Source organism: Hipposideros armiger, unplaced genomic scaffold, assembly GCF_001890085.2.
Source record: "Hipposideros armiger isolate ML-2016 unplaced genomic scaffold, ASM189008v1 scaffold_798, whole genome shotgun sequence".
Classification (NCBI taxonomy): domain Eukaryota; kingdom Metazoa; phylum Chordata; class Mammalia; order Chiroptera; family Hipposideridae; genus Hipposideros; species Hipposideros armiger.
This window is the reverse complement of record NW_017732148.1, coordinates 270,019-283,252: the sequence shown is the minus strand read 5'-3', so window position 1 is coordinate 283,252 and position 13,234 is coordinate 270,019. Positions and strand designations below refer to the sequence as shown.

Genomic DNA, 13,234 nt, shown 5'->3' with positions numbered 1-13,234 from the left:
CCTTAATCCCTATATTACTTAATAACTATCACTCAGTTATGTAAACATTTGACATTTAAACATCCTATTATAGTTTTTTCACCCACTGAGTCAGCCATACCAATGACCACTTAGTATGTAGAATAGCACGGTGCCCACATCCAAGGATCATGGAAGGGAAACACGAGTAGAGAGGAAAGAACATTGGTCTGACAATTCAGAATTGCAGGTTAGAGTAAATTTTTATCAGATACCAACTGTGTGACAAGTAGTGCTTTTGAATTTTAAGGGAAAAATGGTTTTAAAACATTCTTTGGCTCTTTATGGCAGGAATGGGCTTGCAATCATCAGTGCATCTTCTATCATTTTGGGATAATTACTTAAGTCTATCAGTTCCATGCCTTGTGTGGGTGAAAATGTACCCGAAGAGTGGAGATTTCTCTCCCATGTTAGTTATCAAGAGACTCTAGAACAATTACCGGTCAAAGACCCCAAACCAGTATAATATTTGCCATAAATTTAGAAAAGCAAAAAGATATAAACAAGGGCAGGAAAAAAAGAACCTGAGCAAAGAGGGATAAGGAAGAGAAAAAGGGCAAATAGGAGGTAATAAGAGTCAAGAGGGAATATTGAAAATAATAGCAACCGAAGTCCTATAAAGTAAGTGAACCTAAGTAACATTTTAATAACCTAATAGAAAGTAATCTCTTACTAATCCAAACATCTCATTTCATTTTTAAAGGGAAGTGTAACCAACCCTTAAATCCAGAAATGCACGCATTTAAATTTGAAAATGAAACGAGCATGGAGCACATATGAAAGGACTCGGTTTTATATGTAAACCAAGCAAATGTCCTGTACTTACAGTGTAAACAAAGTTTCCCAATAGCAGATAGTCAGAGGTTTTTCCATTTCCAAATACAGTGCCTGCATAAAAAGAAGAGAGGCTCGTTAGAAAAGAAAATAAATGAGGTCCTTTCAGAATGCTTTCAAAGATAATTAAACTTAAAAGTAGTGAACAAAAAAAGGGAAAGCAATGGAACCACAAATAAGGCTAAAAAAAATACTGTAAGAAGTCTCACAAAGCTGCTATAAATAGAGGTCACAAATTAAAAACAAATTCCCGATAGCCAACATGAAGAAGGAAACCTGACTTATTGAGCAAATCTCAGGATCCATGAAATTAAAAAAAAAAAAAAAGAAACTAATTGTTCAAGCAAAGCTTAATTAACACTATGAGTATTGAGACAGGAGAAGGCCTATGAACTCTTAATAAAGAGCTCTGTTAACAATATAGATGAGGAGTTTAGGGAGCATTCTTACCATCTCTTAGTAAAGCTGTTGGCAGTGGACCAACAAGGATTCAGAAGAACTACTCACAGAGGGCTGAGGAAGACCATATGATTCCAGGCACATGGCTCATTGAGGATTTAGCTTCATTTAGGGGTATAGACTAAGGCATTTTGTTCTTCTAGGAACGACTAACAACCATGGCTTTAGATGAAGGAAGTGGTAGTTAACAAGCAAAAATCACTATACTGATTAAAAAAAAAACCACTGAGGGCTGGCCGAGTGGCTCAGTTGGTTAAGAGCTCGCTCAAGAGTTTGAGCTCTGAGCAACAGCGGTTTGATGCCCGGCCCGAGCTGAGCTGCCGCTGAGCTGCCAACAGGAGGCAGGATGGCTCAGCTAAAAAACAAACAAACAAACAAACAAAAAAAACCACTGAATAATTAAATTATTGGTATCAATGAAAAGTTTAAAACTCATGGTATGTGTATTATAACATTTCATTTATGCACATATTCCACAATATTTATTCAAAGCCTAATATGTAAGGGCAAACTATGCAAGAATAAAGTATGGGATGAGTCAGGGAGAATGGTGCTGGTACTAAGAGAAAAGAGAGTCGGGTGAACTTTGGAGATATAGATAAGGTTTGGCTCTGTTACTAGTTGTGTCATCTTGGGTTATTTGTAATCAATCTCTATGGAACTCAGTTTCTTCCCTTAAAAGATGGAGTGATTAGGTTAAAATAAAGTTACATATGTAAAGTACCAAGCATGGTGCCTGGCACATGGCAGATGTTCCAAAATGTGACCCTTCCCTTTCTAAAGTGTTCAGGTGAAAGTAGCCAGGAAGGGCTGCTTCAGTCAGCCAAGCCACCTAGGAGACTACCTTTCTCTATGGGGGGTATTCCATGATTATGGATATAGGATCTGATGTGCTATCTACGTTTTGTGGGCATGTTGTGGGCAAACTTCTAAACGTCTGCAATTAATCTGTAAATTTCCATACAACAAAATTAAAAAACTCAGAAATCTATAAAATAATAGAAAATATGTTGATTACTTCCTGACTTGCATGCTTCTGCTATGTGGCACTTTGGTCAGCTCCCTCGGGCAATGTAAGCAAAAATAATCATAGCTGGGTCCAACTAAGCCTTCTAATCACCGTTGGTTCATCATTAGGAAGACAGATTTTAATTTCAAGATCTCATTGAGGAAAAAAAAAAGCCTCTTGTTGGGTTTGTCAGGTTTAGCATTTGGATGATTCAGGTGAATCATTCATTCTCATATTTTCTGGTCTCTGGGCCCTTTATAGTCTTAAAAATTACTGAGGATCCAAAAAGCTTTTGTTTACATGGTTTCTATCTATTAATATTTACCAAATTAGAAATTAAGATAGAAAATAAAAAATATATGTATTGATTTACTTAAAAAATAACAGTAACAAACCCAATAAACAGTAATGTAAACAAATTTTATGAAAATTAACTATTTCCCAAAATGAAAAAAAAAAAAGAGAAAATAGGCATTGTTTTACATTTTTTATAATCTCTTTAATATTTGGCTTAATGAAAGGCAGCCAGGTTATCCTATTTTTTTTATTTTTGGTTGAAACATATGAGGGAACTCTAACTTCACAGTGAAATGGAGTTATAATGAAAAGGAGTATTTTAATGATCTTTTCAAATAACTGGGTATTCTTTGGTACTACATCAAAATTCAACAAGTAACTTTGTAAAGAGTAGAGGTATTTTCTTAAAGGTTAATTGCAGAGTAGAATTTTGGTCATGGATTACATTCAAACGCATTAGTCCCCTTTGCACTTTGAATGGATCACTTTCTGAAACCTCATGAAAGTTTCTGGTTCAGCTCACAACACAGACCATCTGCAAGGCCCTAGACCTTGACACCATGGCTGCACTTCGGTTTGCCGTACATGTGCTATCTGTGCAGTTCCCATTGTGTCACACAGAAGATTCATACGTGTCAAGTTTTGAGACTTAATGAAAGTATTAGTTTTACAGCTTCTTCCAGGGTATTCTTAAGTGAAACTGGCTTTTTTTGTGGCTTTTTACTATGAGTGCATGGCAGTGTAGAGTATAATATCTATTATACTAGTACAGTGGTATCACTGTTGTGCCAAGGTACCAGCAAGTTTACCCACTATTGCTTTTGTATCAGCAGTGAAACAGATAAAACTGTCTTGAAAATATTGTAAAACATTTGAAACTGCCAAACTTTGACCTCACGGACCACCCCTCCAAAGGTCTTAGGTATTCCCAGGTATCTGCAGACTATACTTAGAGAACTGCTGATGTGAATAATAAATGAATACTTAGCAATGCATTATAAAGCATGTTTATACTTCTCCTGTACTCCATTTTTTTTCAAAAGCTAGAATACAGAAACAAAAATCCCCTCCCTATTTAAAAATGAAAAGCAAGGCAAAAAATCCCCGACAACATCCTCAACACGAGAATGTTAAAATGCAATTTATGTTGCACATCATTCATCGCATAAGAAGAGAAAGCTCGAGTTGTCTGGACGTGGCTGGATTTGGGTTCGACAGGCAGCACCCCTTGTGAACTGCTGGAGCTGGCTGGCTTGGACGGTTACCTGGCAAACACAAACGAGGTCTCGGATCTGCTCTCTAGGAGCTGGAGTTATTTGGGAATTCCTTTCAAGTCCTGTCACTGTTTGGAGATTTGGGATGCTATTTGGTTTGAACTACTTTTGATATTAAATTCCTGTTTCCTAATTTGAAATGTTGAAATAGCAGTTTAATAGAGGGACATGTCTAGTCTTTCAAACCTATATTGATTTTGCATTTTGAAAATTTACCTGGAGAATTTGTCTAAGATCGAGGTTTCCTGAATTATATCCTGGATTTCAATAACCCATGGTTTGTAAAAGTGGAAACAATCCAAATATCCACCAACTGATGAATGAACAAACAAAATGTGGTATAGCCCTACACAAGGGAATATTACTCAGCCATAAAAGGAACTGAAGTGCTGATTCATGGTGCACATGGATGAGCCAAGGTAACATGGTTCATTCACAAGGTCACATGATTCCATTTATATGAAATGTCCGGAATAAGCAAATCCACAGAGACAAAAATCAGTGGTTGCCAGGGACTTGGGGGAAGGTGGAGAGAAATGGGGAGTGACTGCTAATGGGTGTGGGGTTTTCTTTATGGGGTGACGAAATGTTCTGGCATTATTAGATAGTGGTGATGTTTGCATAGTTCTATAAATATACTGAAAACCACTGACTCGTTTGATTTTAAAAGGAGTTTATGGTATGTGATTTATATCTAAAATTAAAAAAAAATCCCATTTTGATTTTCCTAGCTTGGTGAATCAATGTTCTTTATTTTAATTAGATTTCATACCACACTCATTTCCATGGCCTAAAAAATGAGAAGTATTTACTGTTATACCGGTAAAGCAATTAATAAAGACATGAAATAAAAATTTCTGACTGGGACATGAAACCACTGCCTTCTCTGTCACACTTACTCACCCCATTCACACAGCATGCTCTCGTTAATTCATCAACAATTTACCGAGTGCCTACAATGAGCCAGGTTCTGTTCTAACTGCTGTAAATACAACAGGGAGCTAAACGGACAGTTCCCTGACATGCTGGAGTTCTGATTATAACTGAGGAGAAAGACAATAAAAAAAATAAGCAAATATATTACACCTTGATAGGCAAGTACCATGAAGAAGACACAAGATGACAGAGGGGACAGAGTGACGAGCTGTGCGGACAGTGCTGGCGGCTCTTTCGGATAAGAGTGATGTGAGAGGGCCTCTCTGAGCACAGACCTGGGGGAGTGAGAGGACAGCCCACTGGCATATCTGGGTGGAGAATGAGGAACTGCATAGAGGCTGGCTGGAGGCATACTGAGGGGGAAAAGTGAGGGATAAAATTAAGTGGAGGAGTCAGCCAAGGTTGGGGCCGTGGATTCTGTTCCAAATGTGATAGAATTCTGTGGGTTTTTGTGGAGGGAGTCACCTGGTCTGATATACATTTTATAAGGATCATGCTGGCTGCCTGAGAACCGATTGTACAGGACAAGAAGGGATGGACTCTCCTCTGCTGGCAGGCATTAACTCACAGTCACCGAGGGATGGCCTATCCTTCCAGAGGACTGACACACCCTAGGGTGGAAGTGTGTGCTGTGTTTTTAATTACTGTCGTTTGGGAGCAGAGGCCCTGGATGTCTTCCTCAGGACCTCACGGGCAAGGTCTGCTCCAGGATACGGCAGCACCAGCTCAAGCATCAGGGAGACTTCTTTTCTAAAGCGGCTACTGAATCATTTTTATGTGTATAGGAAATTCACCATGATCCTGTCTCTCAAAACTGACAGAATAACATCACTCCCACAAAACAAGAAGAGAAAAAGCTTACACTCCAACATGAACATGAAAACATATTAAAACTCTCATTTAAGACATCAGCTTAAGTATACTTGAAAACACTAGCCTGTCTGATAAGGTTCAGTATAAAGGGCTTGATACAAGCCTCACAGGTATAATAAATAGACTACATAAAATATTAGCAGTATTGTCTTCAAACTATACATCATCAGAGAACAAAAAGAGCCCTAAAATTTAACTCTCCGCAAGTTGGAAAAACATGAGGCTTCAGAAGAAAGGCTTTGCATATATTAAATCACTTTGCTCCCAAAGGAATAATAAAAATCTTTAACGTGTGTACGACTTTTTGGATGTACGTATTTTAGGTTAAGGAAAATACCATACAATGAAACACTGCTGTAATTTTTAACATATATTAACAATGAGTTATTTTTCTAAAAAAGTAAAAAGTCATCTCTTAGCATTCATATCCTTTCTACTTACCATACTGAAGGGCTTTTAGTGGAAACCAAAACAGAATAACTGAGTGGAAGAGGCCATTTAAACAATGAACCCAGAAAACCTGAGGGAAAACAAAAATCCATGAGAACCATTTGCGATAAACTAGCTCTGTGAACTCTGACCTTTCTTTTTATCTGTGAGCTAGATTCACAAAACGTGTCTCTGTCGGGCCACCACTGTGAATTAATAGAACTGACAGACACTTTCTGCCACTTAGACCTTCATGGGTCATTTATTTATTTTTATGTTTCTCAAAATGTTTTTTCAGCTTCACTGAAATTTTTTCTACTTTTTAAAAACCAAGTACTAGAAGTTTAAATTTCTACCTGAAAAAGAAAAGAAAATTTAAAATAAATGCAGGTCCTGAAATTCTTTAAGTGAGACTAGTTTCATAATTCCAGAAGAAGAGGCTTTTAAAAAGATCCTAATTTGGTGAAATTTCTACTTTCTCTTTCCCATGTGCAATAAAAGTATAAACTTTTCAATGATAAGGATATAATACATTCACATTCTCTCTCTTGTATATATATATACACACATATACATATAAATGTATATGTATATATACATTTATACATACATATAAATTATATACTAAAAATAGCAGGCACTATACTTTAATTGTATAATCCCTAAAGCACTGTCAATATAACTGAATTTATAAAAGGCTTTCACAGTTTTTAATATCTGTCAACATCAAACTTCTTACAATTATAATATCATTTAATAGTTATTACTTTCTACGTCAATTGTATTTTAAAAATAAGAGGGCAAGTATCACTGGTCTTTCTTTGTAACATGGATATGAAAGATTAAGTTATAGAAAAACTGTTTAAAATTCTTATGGCCTCGTGAACAATTGCAGCTTTGCCATTTAGAAGTGCTTCTTGCAAACAAAACTTCTGCTAAATAAAATTGCCATGTATTAATAGTTTTAAGCTGTTCAAACAACAGAAATTAAGTTGCCTGCCTTCCAAAATTTTCCACCGTGATCTCAATCTCCTTTGTTAGTTCACGCAGCCACACTGGATTGTATGATCCAATTTACGCTCCAATACATTACACATTTGAACTTGTGTTACTCATTAACCTTTGTCTCTTCTCCTCACTATGTCATTACCACAAGTTTTTATTTGACAGAAAGCACAGGTGGGTGCAAGAAAAATTAGTTCTACTTTTCCATTTTCCTGACCGCTACTTATTGTCACATGCTAATCCTTTAACCCCTGTCATGACCTCAGAACCTCCGACCCTTTTTACCATAACAAACGTAATCAGCATCATTCAGAGTAACAATGCTCCTACACTGGTGACCCACAGCAACTACTGTGTATACAGCTATGCATTTTGTAGCCATTTGTCCCTGAATTTTAAAACACTTATGTGGGGTTTCATCAAAGAGTTTTCACTGAAATCATTAGAAACATCCATAAACCCTATGAAAAAAAAAATGGTGGGCAACTCATGGCTTTAGAAATAAACAAATGGATACAGAAATGGCATAATCTATTTGGGTTGATCTGATGACTGTTTTGAAATGCATGGGCTCTGCAGATAATGAGATACTTTGTAAACAACAAAAGAAGAGCAAAGAATGCAAGGAATGATGCATCCACATTAAAACTATATACTACTTGCTACACCTTTTCCCTGGCCACAAACCTGTGTCCAAGTTGTCACGTGCAAAAGGCATGAAAGGATATGACTTTCCAGGAACGCTTTTGGGTAATCCGGTGAGAATCAATTTATGTTTGTAAGCGAGAGTACCATGGCCAAGTTTGTGGCTGCAAAGTTAACTCTCTGGAGAACCGCGGAGCTGAGCTATGGTAGTTTGGGGACCTGTGGCTGAGGCTGATACAATGGTCTAGGTCGGTGAGGATTACGGTCAGTGTGCCAAGATGTTTGGAACTTCCCTAGCCCTCAGATCACATTCTCAGGGAAATAAGAGCTCATAGTCCATTGCATCTGCTCTGACTGTGGCTTTCTATCACTTGAAAATATCCACCATAGGTAATGAAACACATGGCTAAGCGGTAGAATTTAATACAAACTGGATATCATGAATCAAGTTAAAAAATTCCAAAAATAAAACATTAAAAAATAAAAGCATAGACATTTCATATCATAAATAGTAACAGTTTTAAGAGACCACTGAAAATACTTTTCAGAATCAATGGTTGAAGTTTAAGAACTCCTCAGTGTTTTTTTTTTTTTTTAATCAACCAAATTCAGGTATTTAAAACAACAGCATCAAGGTGTATGCACAGTGCATTCATGAAGACCTCGTCTCAGAAGATGAAAAGCATCCTGGCTACAAACTCAGCACTGTCGCTTATGGTGTGAGGTTGGGACACTGAAACAATGGTTTCATCTTATTCTACTGGTATACCAAGAATAATAAATTTGGGAGCTTTAAAAATTAATAAATATCTCAAATATCCTACATTAACTGTCCTAAATTGAAAACATGGAATCTAGGTTACATCTAATTACTAGTACCATGCTAATAAACATGTGTTGTATGAAATGGGAAAAAAATCTGTGAAGGTGTATTATTATATTTGTTACTTTTATTGTAGTTTCAAAATGGCATCTACCTTGACTGTTATAAAATTAAAAAAAAATTTTGCTCACACTAAACAAAACCTTGAATTACTAGAAAATACCAGTGGAAACACTTTAGAATATATATTTTCAGGAAAGTAAACTATGCAGAAAATGAGATATTTTTGCTGTTGGGATGAATAAATCATGGGTCACAAGAGATAACAATAGTCCACGGTGTGTTACACAGGCCATAAACCCAGAATATGATTTTAGAAAAAATATTGGACATTTTATCTTGTATTTTAGATTTTATGGCTCGGAAACACTGAATATTATGACTAAGTGAGTTATTTCCCAGAGACCATTATTTTAATGCTCGATACAAACAAGCTAAGATTGTAATGAGGACAAAGTTATTTCACAGAACAGATAATCAGTGAAGAATGCCATGTCACCGCTCACCACCTTACCCCTGTCAGTCTGGGATGGCTGACCCCTGTGAGAAGTGAGCACTTCCCCAAACGCTGCAGACAGGAGGTCAGAGGGCCGAATGGACACTCGCCTCTGTCCGCCAGACCCAGCTTACTGCTGCCTGGCAAATCCCAGTGAATCAGGGTTAGATTTTCATTGTATAACAAAACAAACAAAAAACCTTCTCAGGCCATATCAGAACCGTAGGCAAGCCTGACTTGCCGGAGTAAGCACTTGGAGCTGTTCCCTGGGCTTTGCAACACCTGATGCCTCAAGTAATTACAGAAGTAAAGCAAGTCCCCCGGACGTGTCCCAGGAACTCAGACCCTACCTTGGTGTTGAAGTCCAAGGCGTTCTGAGACGTTTTGTATAATTCAGGATATTTCAACATGTTCTCTTTTCTGCACGATCTCTCAAATATTCCGAGAGTTAAGGGAGGCATTGCTGTAAACATCTAAAGTGCACAAAGTGGTCATTATACCAAGCAGCCAAAGGCAGGGTGAACCACAATCTCAAAGTAGTCAATAAAATAGGAATAACCAAATGTTTTAAACTTACCACATTATAAAGACCTATACACCATCTCTCAAAGAGGATCTGTCCAGAAAAGCCATTAACAAAGGCAAACCAGATCTAGGAAGAAAACAACCCCAAATCCCCCAAATTAGAACACAAAAAATATAAATGCATTGCGTAGAATCTGCTGTATACTCAATCACTGCTTAATAGCAGCATTAACATATTTTCATGACCCTCTTAAACATGGTATTTCTTTGCTTTAGTTTTTAATTAGAAGGGATGCTTTCGTAAGGTATTTGTTGTTATTTAAGCTAAAATTGGCTCCACTTGTTGAATCAAAAAAGAACTATATAACAGGCAATCATTGATTTAAAAACAATAAATATAACCTTGTTTTCTAAAGGGCAGTTCAGGGAATATATTTTATGCCATTAAATATTTAGAACTTTAATTCCCTTTTAAAATATCTCCTGATATTTAAATATTATCGTTTTCGTTATAAAATGACACATGCTTCTTTAGAAAATAAAATACTTTCCTCTGATAAGATAATCACCAGTTATTTTCTTCTGCGTTAGTTGCATTCATATAGCTCATTTATACACATTCATAAATTTACCGAACTGGAAACCTGTATATAGTATTATGTTCTGCTCCTCTCCCTCTTAACACCATGTAATAAACATTTTCTTAAGTTGTTACAAAGCCTTTAAAATGATGTTAATGAATGTATAATCTCTACAGGGCGGCTATAACTATTTCTGGGTATTTAGCTTGGCTCTAGTTTTTGCTATTATATGTAATTCTGAACTGAATATTCTTGTACAGAAGCCCTACACATTTCTTTCTTTAGAATTAATTCTTGTTTTTTTTGGTAAAAGTCAGCTTTATTGAGATGTAACTGATATACAAAAAACTGTACACATTTAATGTATATAATTTGGTAAGTTTGAACATGTGTACACCCATGACACCATTTCTATAATCAAGATAATAGACATATCTATCATCTCTAAAAATTTTCTGTGCCCTCCACTGTAAGGATGAGTTCTTAGCAGTAGAATTAATGGGTCAAAGTATAAGAATTTTTTTATAGTTCCTGATAATTACAGCCATCAGACTACGAAATATGAATTTATATATTGAAATATTTGGTAACTTAAATTTTTGCTGTAATAAAAACAAACCTTTAATTAATAGAGCATAATGTTCTTACATATTTTGCAATTCTCTTAAAAAGAGAAACCTTAACTTTGAATGCAATATTTAGAGGCACTATAGAGAAATTTTCTCCAACATGTTTAAGTTATATGGAAAATTAAAGTGAGTATTGGTAAATCAATAATACCTACATTATTTTTAAAAAGCAGACCCAAAATGTAATTAAAATCCTGTTGATCTGTAAGAATAAAAAGTCTCGTCCAGCAATGAGATTACATAAACACAAACACAAAACCAAAACAGAACAACAACAAAAAAAACCTGTTAGAGGAAAGCAGCCTTGACATGCCCGGTCCAGTGAATTTTTGAATCGGAGTTGCAGGGACTTGGCTACACTTCACATTTCATTTCACCTCATTATGGAAGCATGAATCACTAGAAATTCACCATTTATCAGTATGTACCCGGGCTGGCCCCCGTACGAACAGTTTCTGTACCCACATTGATCTTTTTCCTTTTTATAGTGGGAAGGAATGATTGAGCATAGGTTAAAAGGAATGTCTACTTCATAAGAGATGAAAAAGAAAACAAAGTAGCAATAGCCCATGAAAAATAAGTCCAAATTGTGTTAGGGTTGTAACACACATGAGCAACAACAATAACAAACCACAGACATTGGAGCCAAATCTGAAAATGTTGCTTGCTTTGACACATGTATTTACAGGAAAAAAATGGAACATTCACCTTAAACATGGAGCCAGATCACTCATTTGTACAAGTAGATTTTAAAAGAGCTTAGCATCTTCATGTGAACTTAAGTTTATTCCTTAGGGTGGTGCTGCTGACCTTAATTTTTTTTTTTTTAAGTGTAAGTATGCACAAGTTGACAAAACAGACTTCGATGCTTGTTATTGTGTTTTCACATTTGGCCTTTGTGAGATGTGGATTATGTAAATACATATTTGTTATACTCTGGGTAATAGTAAGGTTCTCACTGAAGGTCACTGTGATCTATTGTGGTATTATGACATACTAAAAAGCTCTTTCACATTTCTTAGCTTATGATGGCGATATAAGAAATTTTTAAACCCAGACTTTCAAATTGTAGCCTCACAGTCTATAAAGATGCAGTCTAATCTTTCTTGGTTTGAAGAAAGCCAAAGCTACCTGCATACCAAATTCGTTTAATGGATACGAATTGGCTCAAAGGTTACAGTTATAAATGCACTTGCAATCGCCATTACTATATAATAAGAGAAAATTCGTGCTAATAAATTTATTATGTGAGTGAACATTTGTGAATGCGAACAGTCTCCTGGCTTCTTTGTACGTAACACTAGGTGCTGATATAAACACGCCACGATGAGCTTGAAATTTAAGAACCTCTCAATCAATGAATATTTACAGAAAGTTTCAAATTCCAAATAATTTGCAAATAAACCAACATGCCTGCATTCAAAGTTTATTTTAAAAATTAACTGCTTTATGACAGAAATGCAGAAAATTTTAAATTTTAATACATTTTTACTTTTTCATTTTCCTACTGAAAGATATGTGAACGTGTATTTAGAAATTCTCTTCCTGCACTTTAAAAAGTTAATACTCTAATTTCCTTTTTAAAAATGGAGAAATGACTAGGTAAGAGCAGAACCTTCCAATATAATACCCCACACCTTCATACCAAATATTTAGGCATTTAAGTTTACATGTTTTAAACGAGAAAGAGATCTTTGACAGTGAAGAAGGTTACCAGAAGGCTGATTTCAAGTTAGTCTGAGATTTGTAGTTAAAAGATATATTCGAAACTTATCTCACACTAAATAAAACAACACCTACATTACTATAAACACACGAAAGTCCCTCCTTTGACTCAACCAAAACTACAGAAACAGAAAGAAAACATCGGTCCCTCAGGGGAGGTATCTAAATTATTTAAATTCAGAGGAAATCCACATCCCAGCACAATGTGCTGGGAAATTATCACCTCATTGACTTGAATCAAAGCTTCTCGAAATTAGAAACACTACATTGTTTTGGGATCTTACCAGAAAACCTGGATGCAACCAACCGTTTGAAAGAAAAGATCTTATTTTGGTAGAAAGAAGTCAGATGTCTCCAAGAAATAATAATAATAATAATAATAAACTCTCTTTAGAAAGAGCCAGTAATTTCAATAAACACCTATTGCTGCTGCTGGGCGGCCACCATAATAAGAAAGTGCTTTATACAGTCACCTGCCAAATCTGTATTTATTTGTTTGGCTGTCATTTATGGCAACGGAGTAGCTAGATAGTGACGTTCCTGGCAATACAGCTACTGGGAAAAGCAGTTTTTGCAGATAATCTGTTAAACCCATAGTGTTCCAGACTATTTCTTT

The 13,234-nt window shown here is 35.9% G+C and overlaps 1 protein-coding gene across 1 annotated transcript in view; it reads right to left on the bottom strand.

Moving 5' to 3' along the window:
* ATP8A1 (ATPase phospholipid transporting 8A1) overlaps positions 1-13,234 on the bottom strand; it is a 211,590-nt gene that overhangs the window by 28,137 nt on the left and 170,219 nt on the right. Inside the window, exons 26-29 of the mRNA XM_019628491.1 lie at positions 9,736-9,810; positions 9,509-9,631; positions 6,142-6,220; positions 845-906 (exon numbers count right to left, since the gene is read on the bottom strand). Coding sequence (XP_019484036.1) covers positions 845-906; positions 6,142-6,220; positions 9,509-9,631; positions 9,736-9,810 — 339 coding nt within the window. The remainder of the gene's footprint in view (positions 1-844; positions 907-6,141; positions 6,221-9,508; positions 9,632-9,735; positions 9,811-13,234) is intronic.